The sequence below is a fragment of the Montipora foliosa genome, chromosome 3, assembly GCF_036669935.1.
Source record: "Montipora foliosa isolate CH-2021 chromosome 3, ASM3666993v2, whole genome shotgun sequence".
In the NCBI taxonomy this organism is placed as follows: domain Eukaryota; kingdom Metazoa; phylum Cnidaria; class Anthozoa; order Scleractinia; family Acroporidae; genus Montipora; species Montipora foliosa.
Window position 1 is genome coordinate 51,465,837 of NC_090871.1, and position 12,321 is coordinate 51,478,157.

At 41.8% G+C, this 12,321-nt stretch overlaps 2 protein-coding genes across 3 annotated transcripts; both read right to left on the bottom strand.

Moving 5' to 3' along the window:
- Positions 1–279: 279 nt before the first annotated feature.
- Positions 280–1,647, bottom strand: LOC137994980 (riboflavin-binding protein-like). Its single transcript, XM_068840554.1, has one exon. It carries the CDS (start codon positions 1,458–1,460, stop codon positions 621–623), a length of 840 nt encoding a protein of 279 aa, XP_068696655.1. The 5' UTR covers positions 1,461–1,647; the 3' UTR covers positions 280–620.
- A 2,520-nt stretch (positions 1,648–4,167) lies between these two features.
- LOC137994981 (steroid 17-alpha-hydroxylase/17,20 lyase-like) lies at positions 4,168–10,081 on the bottom strand. Of its 2 annotated transcripts, XM_068840555.1 has the most exons (4): positions 9,870–10,079; positions 7,650–7,807; positions 7,339–7,362; positions 4,168–6,769 (listed from the first exon to the last, which is right to left on the bottom strand). In XM_068840555.1, exons 1-4 carry the CDS (start codon positions 10,058–10,060, stop codon positions 5,562–5,564), a joined length of 1,581 nt encoding a protein of 526 aa, XP_068696656.1. In that variant the 5' UTR covers positions 10,061–10,079; the 3' UTR covers positions 4,168–5,561. The 2 variants fall into 2 exon arrangements, with proteins under 2 accessions (XP_068696656.1, XP_068696657.1); XM_068840556.1 differs by lacking the exon at positions 7,339–7,362 and having other exon boundaries at positions 9,870–10,081.
- Positions 10,082–12,321: the final 2,240 nt, after the last annotated feature.

Sequence of the window (12,321 nt, forward strand, 5' to 3'; positions counted from 1 at the left end):
TGAGTAACAATCTTTCTCAGGACACTCCACTCGCCCAGACCAGACTTAGCGCCCGGGCAAAAGACTTCAACATCCGTTCGATTTTGTTGAACAGCAATGTCGGAACCGTTTGCCATGCCACTCCCTTTCAGTCGTAGTTGAAACATGTTGAATCGAACTTAAAACCGTTTGAGTTCCCCCTCAGCGGTCAACATCGTTCAACAAAATCGAATGGTTGTTGAAGCAAATGTTGAGGCCATTTGTCCAGGCCCGTACTCGTGAAGACAATGATGACACTAATGGCTTCACATCAATTTAATTAAAAGCAGTTAATTTTAGTCTTTGGCCTTTAAATGAACAAACAAAATCACCAGCACTAGCAGTTTCTCTTATGCGAAGGGAACTGACAATAAAACTGTTTATGCGTACGTTATATATATGCAGACAATCAGAACTGAACCAATATAAGTTGAAACTTAAATATTATCTTGTTTGGTAAAAAGCAGTGAAGGGAAAAAAACGTGACCTTGTATGAAGGACAGTGCGACACACATTTACAACGAGTACAATTTTAATTAGGAATACCAAAGCGATGGAGCGCACAACTGAAATTATCTGCCGCATTAAACGCTCTTTCATGATCAATTCTGTAGAAGCAACAAAGAGAACAAATTAAAGGCCAATACACTCAATTTAAATGTGACAGTACATGCAAAGGCTGTAGGGTTGGGCCTTTCTTCAAACGTGACAGTAGATGCAAAGGCAGTAGTAGATGCAAAGGCTGTGGGGCTGGGGCTTTCTTCAAACGTGACAGTAGATGCAAAGGCTGTGGGGCTGGGGCTTTCTTCAAACAACCTCGCTACCAAATCATCGTTTGGGTTGGGGAGTGTAAAATTCAGATGCAGGCAGTCGGTCTCCCTGTAAAGGAAACTCGAACCCCACATGTCTTCGCAAAGGCTGGTTCCGTTAGCAAAGTAATCGCTGAAGTTTCTACAGGGCGTTTTACAAGTGTTTTCTCCATATTCTGACATGTTAAAGCCAGTTAGCCAGTTTCTAGCGCACGTTAGGTCATTCTTGCAAGCATCAAACCAGTCATCACAGAAACTGGCACAAACTGGCGCATGAAAAATCGCAGCAGGATAATCCGGGTTACTCCAAAAGACGGTGTTATGTGAACAACGATAAAAGCACTCAATGTGGACCATAAATGCCTCGCATCTGGGACTCAGCGTGTTGTTGCACTGAGTCCACGAGAAATTGCCAATTTTGTGTATGGGTGAGGTTGCCAGGTCCTCGGTGAACTCGCTGGTGCAGCACGAGTTCTCCTTGTAAACATTGCAGGCCTTCAGTGAATCCTCAGGTGAAGGATACAACTTGTGATTGTTCCCTGGAGTACATGATTTGTTTCTCGGCTCTAAGCTGACTGCGCCTGTGACCAGGATGGAGACAAGAACAACTAATGTGGAGACCACCATCATCATATAGGTTTCTCTGCGTTGTTGCGTAAGTAGATAAGTAATAGGCTTTTCTTTTTATACTGCACTGTGATGGACTTTTCCTTGCCCTATGTGCAAATATTTGAAGTTGAAGTGCCGTCAAAGGTTTCTCTGCGTTGTTGCGTAAGTAGATAACTACTCTTTTCTTTTTATACTGCACTGTGATGGACTTTGTCTTGCCCGAGTGCAAATATAGCGGACTTAAGGGGCGCAAGACAAAAGAGCCATTGTTATTCCGATTAGAAATTCTGATGAGGTATTGTTATATTGGTTTTGCTCCTTTTTAAAAAATGTTTAGTATTTTCCGAGTCCTTGTCACGCTGTGAAATAAAACCAACCACATTTACTGCTTCGAGATATCGCCTCAAACTTTGAGCGCCTGATGGCAGATGGCTTTATGGCAGATTCGAAGAATATATTAAAAATGGAAGGGAAAACATGTTCGTTGTTTATGATGCAGATGACGTTAACACGAAACGTAAGGCAAGGGTTTCGAATCTTTCGAATAATGCCTCTCCTACTACATCGGGTGTGAAAAATCTGAGCGATAGCTGGCGAAAGTTGCTTGAACGGATGCCCTCTTTCACGAGGCCAGAAATGAACTAACTTTTGGAAAATTCTGGAAAATTCTTCAGAGCACCACCGTGACAATCCTAACCAATGAGCTATTTCCGAGTTGCTGTTTGTCTCGCTTGAGAAGTGAGTCTTGGTGCGCAACTATTGTAAAGAAAATGAGTTTGATTTGCATAAGAATATGTAACTCATTTTCACTTGAATGGTTGTGCACCAGGGTTCGCTTTAAAGACCGGCTGAGGCATGCAGCAACTCGGAAATGAGCTATTAAAGGAAGGCAAAAACACTTCAGAAGGACGAGTATCTCATTCACGTGACGTTACGGAGTCCAAAACAATGGAACGGCGGCTATGTTGGTGTACCCAAATTGAACTCTATTATCATGCAAACGTTTTCTTTTCTCTCGGTACAAAAACAAGGTTACTGATCACGTGAGTGAAAACACTCTATAACAGAGCACTATCTCCGCCTGTAGCAGAATGTGCACTCACATGACAAACGGTCTTGAATGACGAAACTCATTATTAGAGCTTAATTGCCTGGTTGAAAGGATACATTGCAAGCTCCTCTAATGCCGAGATTTTTTTTTATGTCAACAAATTAATGCTCAACCAAATCTTTCTTCTTTTTCGGGACTTGGTCCTAAATTTAGGAATTCTTTTACAGTAAACTTGCGCATTAAATAATGAAGCAGGCTCGTAGCGTGAGATTTGAAGGTGTACGCACACGAAGAATGTTTCGAGCGCCCAAAGAAGGGACGGCTGGGGACATGCTTCCCCAGAAAAATTAAGTTTGTTTTCTAAGAATTCTGGATAGATTTTGGTTCCAGACCCTTGAGTCCAAAATTCTGTATTCAACCATAGTTAACAGAGGGGAATGGTTATGAAACCCGACAAATTTCTTTGTTGTAGGTTTTTGTTCTCTTTTTTGGCCTTGACCGTCCACAAAACGCAATAGTTGGTTACTCCGTACTGAGGAACTAACCAATAGAAACGAGTTGGTGTCGTAATTCATGCATGGTGTATGAGTGCAAAAGGTTGTGCACGGTCGTGGCCTTTCCAACCTAAATCTTGGCATCTTTGTTTGCTCCTTTGATGTTTGCCGAGCTTCCAAACCAGTCCTCTCTAATTAACTATGATTCAACGTGTTGCATTCGTTTGGTCACCTCTTTCGACACTTTTCAAAAGCATCCAACAATGTAGGATGATGTTGGATCCGTTTGGCTAGGCGTCTCTGGGTTAATGAAAAGATACTGGAAATACTCACACGGAGAGACACCAGTTTAACTCGAAATTTAAAAAACGTGCCCCGATTTTATAATTATTCCATGTCTCCATGGAATAAGGATTCCCAGATTTGAGCTGTACGCACTGGCGTACGTGCGTATATGGACCCCGGGGGAGGGGGACTCGATATATCCCTAGGTGGGGAGGTGCGGCGCGGCCCCTCATACCCTGACCTTGTTTAAGACAAATATCGCTGATTTTCCTACCCATTTTAAAACAGAATTCCGATTTTTGATACCCTGTTTAAGACATTTAAAATTTGATAAATCGATACCCTGATTAAGACATAAAATAATAAATTCGATACCCTGTTGGAGACAACGCACGTTCCCATTAAGCCCTTATAAGGGAATACCCCCCCCCCCCCCGGGATATGGACGCTACGTCCCTGTGAAGATCACTATCCTTTTAAAAAGCCATTTTTGCTAAAATAGCCTCGGGATTTACTGAACACTCAGCCCAGTGTCGAATAAACTGTTAGAATAAATTATATCTTTGTTATTCTCATTACAGTTATTACAACAATATTGTTAAGGTGGACAGACACGAAGGGTCACTTTGCAGGGTCATGTTGCAGCGACATGTTTCAGAGACAAAAAGGTGTGTAGGTACACACTGAGGCGACATACATTAGGGTAGTGTAGCGGGGACAAAATTCCAAATTTTATACACACATGAAAGTGTTGCCGGTACGTGTTTCAGGGATATGTTGCAGCGACGTGTCCCCTCGAGTGAACTGATACTCTTATAACTGTGCAACACCAATCGATCATGGGAGACGTCGCGCGGGGACAAAATCATCCCAAAATTGGTGTTGCACTATTATAAAAGTATAAGTTCACACGAGCGGACATGTCGCTGCAGCATGTCCCAGAAACATGTACCCGCAACATTTTAATGTGTGTGCACATGTTAAGACGTGTCCCCACTACCCGACTCCTTGCTACATGTCGCCTCAGAGACTACACAAGTTTTTTGTCGCTGCAACATGTCGCTGCAACATGACCCCTTGTGTCTTCCCACCTATACACAATCATCCATTATGATTATTAATTATTATCTGTTGTATTGAATACCTTTCCAGTTTACAATTTGTTTTGAAACTTGCTGCGGACAGTGTCTAGGCAACAGTTCCTGGACTAAAAAAATAGCGTTTTCGAAGACCCAGTCTTAAATCCAGACACTTTCTCTTCTTATAATCGTTCCTATCGTTGATCTGTCCGATATTACATACAGTTCCTTCCACTAGGATGATAACTTTGTTCTTCTTATCAAAGATCGTCATGTCTCGTTTGTATGCTCCATTCTCTGGCGCCTTTTTTATATATATAGGCGTGTCCCAGAGAATTTTAGCTTTGTCGTTTTCCGTGCTTGCTTTCGGGATCGCTTGTTTATACCACACTTTGGAGTCGTCGTTTTCCCTGTTATATACTGAATTATTATTATTATTATTATTATTATTATTATTATTATTATTATTTCGTTCATTCACACGATATGTTGTTAGCGTGGTTTGTAAACTAGGTATCAAGCCACGACCTATGGCCTTAGGTGTCTAGTGTTCTTCTCAAGATTCTTGCCGTTCCCAACAAGAAGGCTTTTTGTAGTAATTATTATTATTATTATTATTATTATTATTATTATGATTACAATTATTATTATTAATATTTTATTGATTGATTTAATTTTGTAATGGTTACTTGTACAGTCTTGAACTTGTAATTTTGCTTGCACTATTTTTATTAAATATTAGTGTATTTTTGTCATATTTTTCCCACCCGACTCCGCGTCGATTACCTTGGCTATTTTCGGGCCCGTGGGAACTGCGTTTCAACATTTTGTAAATATTACAATAAATATTGATGACGATGAAAGGTGAGTTGAAGTTCCAACTTTCAAACAAAAGATGATCAGAATGGACTTCTTTGATTAATATCCTTGAAATATTCACAAAATTATTATTGTCCTGAAACTATGACTTCACCTATCAAAGGAAGCCACTGCGTGGGTGGGGATTGGGTGTTCACAATGAACGTTATTTTACTTTGTGTAGGATTCGTTTTAAACGTTTTTATTTCATTTATCAACTACTTTTGTCGCTTATTGCAGTATGGGAGTTGTACGCGGCTCGAGGTTATAGGAGCTTAAGATGGAGTGTCTTGAACAGACCAATGAAAAGATCAGCGTTTCACAGGACGAGCTAAGAGACACTGATTTCGGGCTTGCTTCACTTGGCGCTGGAAAGTAGAAAAGAACGCTTCTCTTTATTTCGTGTGATAGCACGTACAGTGAAGCGAGTGGGAAATTGGACAAAAGCAGACTTGACGTTTGGTGGGTGACCATCTTCAGGAACGAAAGTGAAGTTGTAAAACAACCAAGAGACAAATAAAAACAGTTCCATTTTAGCCAAAGACTCACCAGCGCATGCCCGTCGTCCAGCTCCAAAAGGATAGAAATTTCCCTGACTGGTGATAAGGTCGCCTTCGTCGTCAATGTGGCGGTGGGGGTTAAAAGCGGTGGGGTTTTCCCAGCATTTGTCATTCATGTTAACGGACTCTATATTGGCAAGTACGTAGGTGCCTTTTGGAAGACGGTAGCCACAGAGTGTTGTGTCATTGATTGTTACGTGAGGCATCGCAAGCGGTAGAACGTTTCCAATCCTAAGAGCTTCCAAGATCGTTGCTTGAACGAGGGGAAGTTTGGGTCGGTCGTTCAAAGAAGGCTTTCTTCCGGCTATCACTTCGTCTAACTGTTGCTGAATCTCAACTTGGTACTTTGGTGAGTTCACCAAGAAAGCAATAAGAAATCTCAGCGCAGTGCTCGTTGTTTCGTAACCAGCGAGAAACATATCGTTTATGGTCATCACCAAATGGTCTTGAGAAAGAAGAGCGGTTTTATCTTCGTTACTGGGACAGCACTCAGCCGCGAGCTCATGTTTGGTGCGAAGAAGCCTTGAAATAAGATCCTCGACCGGTGCTGTTGGATCAAACGTTTGCAGTCTTTCTTCAAGGAGTTTGCGAATGATGTCGTACATCTCAAAAGCAGGGGTAAGAATTCGATCATAGGCCTTGAGAGGAAGGTAATGAGCGAGCGGGAAGAGATCTAACATCTGCAGCAACTGTAGATCATCGGAACTCGCTATCATATGCGCATTCAGTTTCAAAAGCCTTTCCAATTCTGGGATTGACGTGTCGTAGCCATCTTTAAAGGTGATTCCACAAATGACATTAGCAACACTTTGCATCAAGCAATTAGCGGGATCAAAGGGTTTCCCCTCTTGTTCTTTTATAAATCGTACCAGTTTCGCTGCTTGGGTTGAGATCCGGCTTTCCACCAGAGGGATGTCCGAGAGATACTGGCGCAACGCCGTGGTAAATATTCTGCGATGAAACTTCCACGCGGGGTTATAATCAGCAAGTATAATACCCTTACCACCTAAAAAAAAAAGCAAGTGTTGAGGTGCTCATCTTCATAATTCGTGACGACTGAAATGTCAGTAAAAACTCCTTGGACGGCGTGATAAGTTGTGCGAAGTGGGACAAATTAACTAATGGAAACGCAAAACAACAGGGAGTATACGAATGGTATGAACAGTTTTATTACGAATGGAACCTGAATCTGAAGTATTGAGCCTCAGAAATGATTCTTTTGCAAAAACTGAAGCAAAGTACGAAGACGTTCACTCTTGGATTATGCGCCGATCAAATCGAAACTAAAAACCCCCCCCCCCCCCCCCCCCCCTTTTCCGGGCAATCCCGTGCATTTGACTATTTCCTGTGTCCGGGGAGTGGGAAATTTGACGGGTGGGGCACAACTCTTGATGCAAGAATGGAGTTTAACAATCAGCCAATTTACTGAAAAAAAGCACCTCCTATCATAGAAATTTCCAGTTTCTAAAGAATCTGTGAGTGTTGCGCATGCGTGGGTGGGAGAGTTAAACAGCCTATTTGGTCTATTATTTATTTTTCCGCAAAACTGGTTTAAAATAGAACGTTTTCACTCACGTGACCAGCAGCCATATTGAATTACTGAAACAAAAGAAAGTATTTGCATAAAAATAGAGTTCAATTCCCGAAGGATTAGTTTGGTATACCATTGTGGCCGCCATTTCTTTGTTTTGGAACACCAACATGGCCGCCGTTACGTCATGTGAAAACGCTCTATGGACACTTTTCTGGCGCTGATGTGTACAAACTTGATATCAGATTATTACTCTTGGGGAATGGACTCTCACTGAAACTGACTAATGAGAACTTGCAACACTTGACAATTTCTCTTAAAAAAATACCAGCAGAGAGAGAGACAATTCAGTCACCTAAAGAGATGGTATTAAAGGCATACGTTGACGGTCTTCCTGCATAATCAGCAGATTTGGTGACTAACACCTCTTTCACAGATTCGGGCGTTCCGGCGACAACGAACTTGTAACTTCCAAGCTTCAAAGAGAAAATATGGCCATACCTCTTTGTAAGACTGCAAAGAAATGTTAGAGGGTTGGTCCAAGACAAGATAAGCTGGATTCTGATTTTTGAGTAAGATCATTTACTATGCATCAAAGATAATATTACATATATATCCCTCGAGGCCATCAAGCTGCTTTCCCGACCGAGTTTTAGTTCTCTTCTTTGGATATGACTTTTAAGTACCCTGAAGTACCTCTAGGTAAGTAAGCTCGGTATTTTCAATCGGACTGCTACTGATAACAATTGGTTAAGGTTTATGGTTAGCGTGCGTCTATCGAGTTATAGATGCACGCAGGAGGTTGTTACGCACTAAAGAAGCTTAAGAGTAGGTTCTTGAGTGCTTAGCAATCTCTCCAGTGCATCCATAACTCGATAGACACACAGCTAAAACCATGAACCAATTGTTTTATAACATAGCGAAAATAACTTGGGCCATAAAACATGTTTTACTTGAGATTGACTACGAACGCGTGTCACAAAATTCAAGAGAAAGAGGGACAAGTTGAACAAGAAAAGAGTATAAATTGTAATCTTTTAAACTCTGTCTTTAGTCACCATAAATTGTACATGTTATGTTGTGAATTTTTTACTGTATCCTTAAGCTCTCGCCATTTTTCTTTGGCTGATCGAACAACACTTTACTTTGCAAAACCTTGACCTTTGTTTCGCCGAAACAAAAAAAAAAAAAAAAGCGCGCGATAAACGTTTCATCATTTAGATATTGCTTCGTTGTAGATCAGGTACCCTGTGCGTTTAGTTTCTTTCACAGTCGTTCCAAACAAGGTTTACAATTAGTTGTTTTGACATCTCGCCGAACAAAGAAGAAAGCTCGCGGCATCAGAGTAGCGAAAGAGTAATGCATACATGGCGGGGAAAATGGATTTAGAAGGAGATACAAATAGGATCAACAGGAAAATGCAGTTGTACAGGAAGGACAAACCAGAGTTTATGCATGAAGTTCTCGCCACGTTCTTAAAGCAGTCAATTTTATTGATACTGATCGTTGACCTATCCCTGTAGTAAAGTGCATGTGAATATTCTTAATCAGCTGTAGCGACTGGAGCCCAGACAAGGACTGCTAACACAGAAAAATTTTAAGTGGACGTTAAGGAGGTGGGATTGGGGAAGGGGGGGGGGGGGGGGGAGGTGTTGTCTGACCTAAACGTCCAGTTGACATTTAGCGGCAACAAAGTGAATATGAATAAAACGCAAACAGCGATTACAAACATTTGCTTGAACTGCATATCTTTTATAAACTTAATGTTTCGTATGTTACAACATACACCATCAGATGTGATTATTATTCAGTTACAGATAAATTTAAATTCAAAAATACAACTCTGCGGTTGGGAACTAACGAAATTGATTGACATAAAACGACAAGAACATGCTTTGCGTTTTACTCCTATTGAAACTAAAATGTCGAAGGCCCCTAACGAAACAGTCCAATTTGTTCATGCATTTCTTCAACACTCTAAAGCAGCTGAGGAGGTTTTCAGGGAGAGCAACCGCGTGGTCTTGATCATGGTGCTTGCGTACAGAAGTTGACATACAAACAAGTGGTACTTCCGCTTTGAAGGATCATTTTCTCAAACATGGCTCTTTAAGGGTTAATGTTTTCATTAACAAGATGTGTTGACTGACTAAAAATCTCGTCAGAAGCATGTTTACTTATCACATGCATAGATCTACTGTGCTAGCCTACTTCTAGGTGCGAGTTGACGGCGAGTGCGAGCGGCCGCAAAGCGGCGAAGCCGCGAGTGACACCACGGCACTCGCGGCCAACTCGATTTACTCTCGCGTATTAAATTGAATAATGCCGTGATAAAACGAAGCTACGAAGCTACCAGCTACGAGGGCTAGGAGACTCTCTGCCATGAATTGCACCCAACAGTTAGAAATTAACACACAGGGCCATGAATGTCACTTATGTCAAATTATCAACAGGCCAACTGCTACGGACGACGGTTTGAAGAAGTGCCATTCGCAACGAAATCAAAGACCCTCGTGGGATATCAGTCTCAAATCTTATTAATAACACAAGGAATGCGATTTAAATAATCTCAGCCTACCTTCGATAAGTGTCCGTCAGTCGTTCTGCTCTTGTATCAAGGGAAAAAATATTTCCTAGCACAGGGAGGCATGATAAACGCGGTCCCGGGGGCATGCCCCTGAATTCTAGGCGCACTATAATGTAATGTATAAGAAATAACGGAAGGAGTAGTAGAAAGACATTTCCAAGACTGAGGAAATTGTATATCATGACAAGCACAGACTGCGCCATTTGCTTCTCAGTAATTATGCGAAGCAATGATGCATCGATGCGTGACTGCTTCATTTGTCACACGGTAGGAAAGGGACGACCCAGGGCCCAGCGACCCGTTTCGGTTAAATATCCATACAGACCATCGTGGTTCATGTCACGGTGGTTCATGCAATTGTGGTTGAATGTTCCAAACCCTGCTCAAAATATAGGTAAGCGACCAAACTTTTCGAATTCTACGTTGCCAAAACGAAATGGATTCGTTACTGGGAAAAGCTAGTTACTGTTATTTTAAGATGGGAGGATTTTGAACATTGTTGGCCTCGGGAAAGTATCACTAATTTTCGAGTTCATGAAAGAGAGCTTTGAGCAACCAAGTTAGGAAAGGAAGATTATTCCAATAAAATTTCAATCAGTTTATTTTCGGCCACGAATAGAAACAGATAGAGGTCTTCTAGCAGACGATTTAAAAATGTCTGTCACCATGTGACTTGGATATGTCCCCTCACGGTAGCGGTGATGTATCAACTGACCTGAGCTTGCGGTGTACGATGCCACCAATGCGGCCAGGTGGATAGGGCGCTTGTCGTGAGATCCAGAGATCCCGGGTTCAATGGCCGTTCTGACTTCTCGCAGAACGTGATCCTGGTAGTCTCGTTCCCTTGTTTCCACCTGAGTTGTTGTGCACCCTTACAGTCACGTTCAGTGAGCTCTTGAAGAACTATAGGGGTTCGCTATTATTCTCATGGAAGGTATTTTTTACAGGTCACAGGTCACAGGTCACAGGACAGGTTTACAGGTCACTGTTGCGGTAACGATGCTAAAACAACTCAAATCCTTTATTAATGATAACCGTAGGCCTAAAAACTATTATTTTGGCCTAAACTTTCACTAGGAAACAGTTAGGGTTGTTTTAGTGATGTTAACACAGTGATCTGTCAGAAACGTGACCTGTGACCTTTGACCTGTAAAAAAAATTCCTGCCTTTATTCTCATGGATTATGGAATAAGCTGTGGTAAGGGTTATGTGTTATTATTAAGAGCATAAAAAAAGTTTCATAATGTTCCATAGATCTGCTTTTAATTCATCTATTCGTTTTTAATGACAGAAACAGAAAAATATTCTTTGCAAATGCAACCATTGCAGAAACGTTGACTTGAAATACTCACCATGGAATACTGGGCTTCGTGGCTTCGCCTAGGCAATATTTAAATAAAAGCTAGTCGTCAACGCGACCTAGCGATAAAATCAGTGTTTGAAAACGTCGTTTCGTACACCATTTTGAATTTTCAAGCGGGTTACCGCTGTACACTCGTTCCCAGACTCCAGTTCCCGGTTCCCCGTTCCCCGTTCTGCGTTCCCGGTATTAGCAACATCCCCTAAAAAAAAGCAGAATAGCCGCCCACAAGAATGGACCTTAAAAACACTGCTGCCGCAGTGCCGCAGTCGTGTTGTTGGATATACCTCATTCTTTAATCCATGAGGCAAGCACCGCGGCACTAACCAGTCAACTCAGCTCAATTTAACCGCTTAAGTCGACTAAGGCACTGCACCGGCCATTCTACTCAATTCACTCTAGCCGACGTGAACCGCGCAAAACCCACTTTCGTTCACTTCGGCACTGCGGCTAGCGTCGCAAACGTAAACGCTCCTTTGTGGACGAGTATTCAGCAATTGCTCCAATTGCGAAAATCGAGTAAGCAAGATATGTAAGACCATGTAATCATGTATCCTTGTGCGAAACTGCGAGCACTCACTTTTCCAGTCTTCCCTGAAGCGAGTACATTGATCAGTGCAGCCGGATATTGTATCACTGCCCGCGAAACTAACAGTTATTGTTTTCTTATTAATTGCTTTCAAAGGTGTTTTTGAGATAGATGATAACATTTTGGGTACGACGATTTGCCCACGGCATCGAGATCGATTTGGAGTCCGATGGAGATGTTATAAGGAAAATTGCGCGTGCCCACGTGAATGGGCATCACACATGGCAGTGAAAGGAGAGCGCGGATTAACCCTTGCTCAGTCTCAAAAACTTCTAAAGCTTACTCAACTACTGATTCCTGTGGCATCGCGTAAGTTCTAAACCCGCTGTGGAATACAGTATTGTATGAATAGAACAACCGATATACATCCATTCATTCATGCATAACTTTATTTATCCTCGAATTTCAGTGGAGCTTACGAAGCTACTGTCTCCCGCCTTATTTTCTGACATACATTTCAACGGATTATAATAATATTATTATTAGTAGTATAT

What these genes read in the sequence shown, in the direction of transcription:
- LOC137994980 (XM_068840554.1), bottom strand. Translation starts at nt 1,460, where the DNA reads ATGATGATGGTGGTCTCCACATTAGTTGTTCTTGTCTCCATCCTGGTC.
- LOC137994981 (XM_068840555.1), bottom strand. Translation starts at nt 10,060, where the DNA reads ATGATATACAATTTCCTCAGTCTTGGAAATGTCTTTCTACTACTCCTT. An exon ending in CTGACGGACACTTATCGAAG is followed by an intron (nt 7,808 to 9,869) that starts GTAGGCTGAGAT and finishes ATTTCTTTGCAG; the next exon opens with TCTTACAAAGAGGTATGGCC. An exon ending in TCAATATGGCTGCTGGTCAC is followed by an intron (nt 6,770 to 7,338) that starts GTGAGTGAAAAC and finishes TTTTTTTTTTAG; the next exon opens with GTGGTAAGGGTATTATACTT.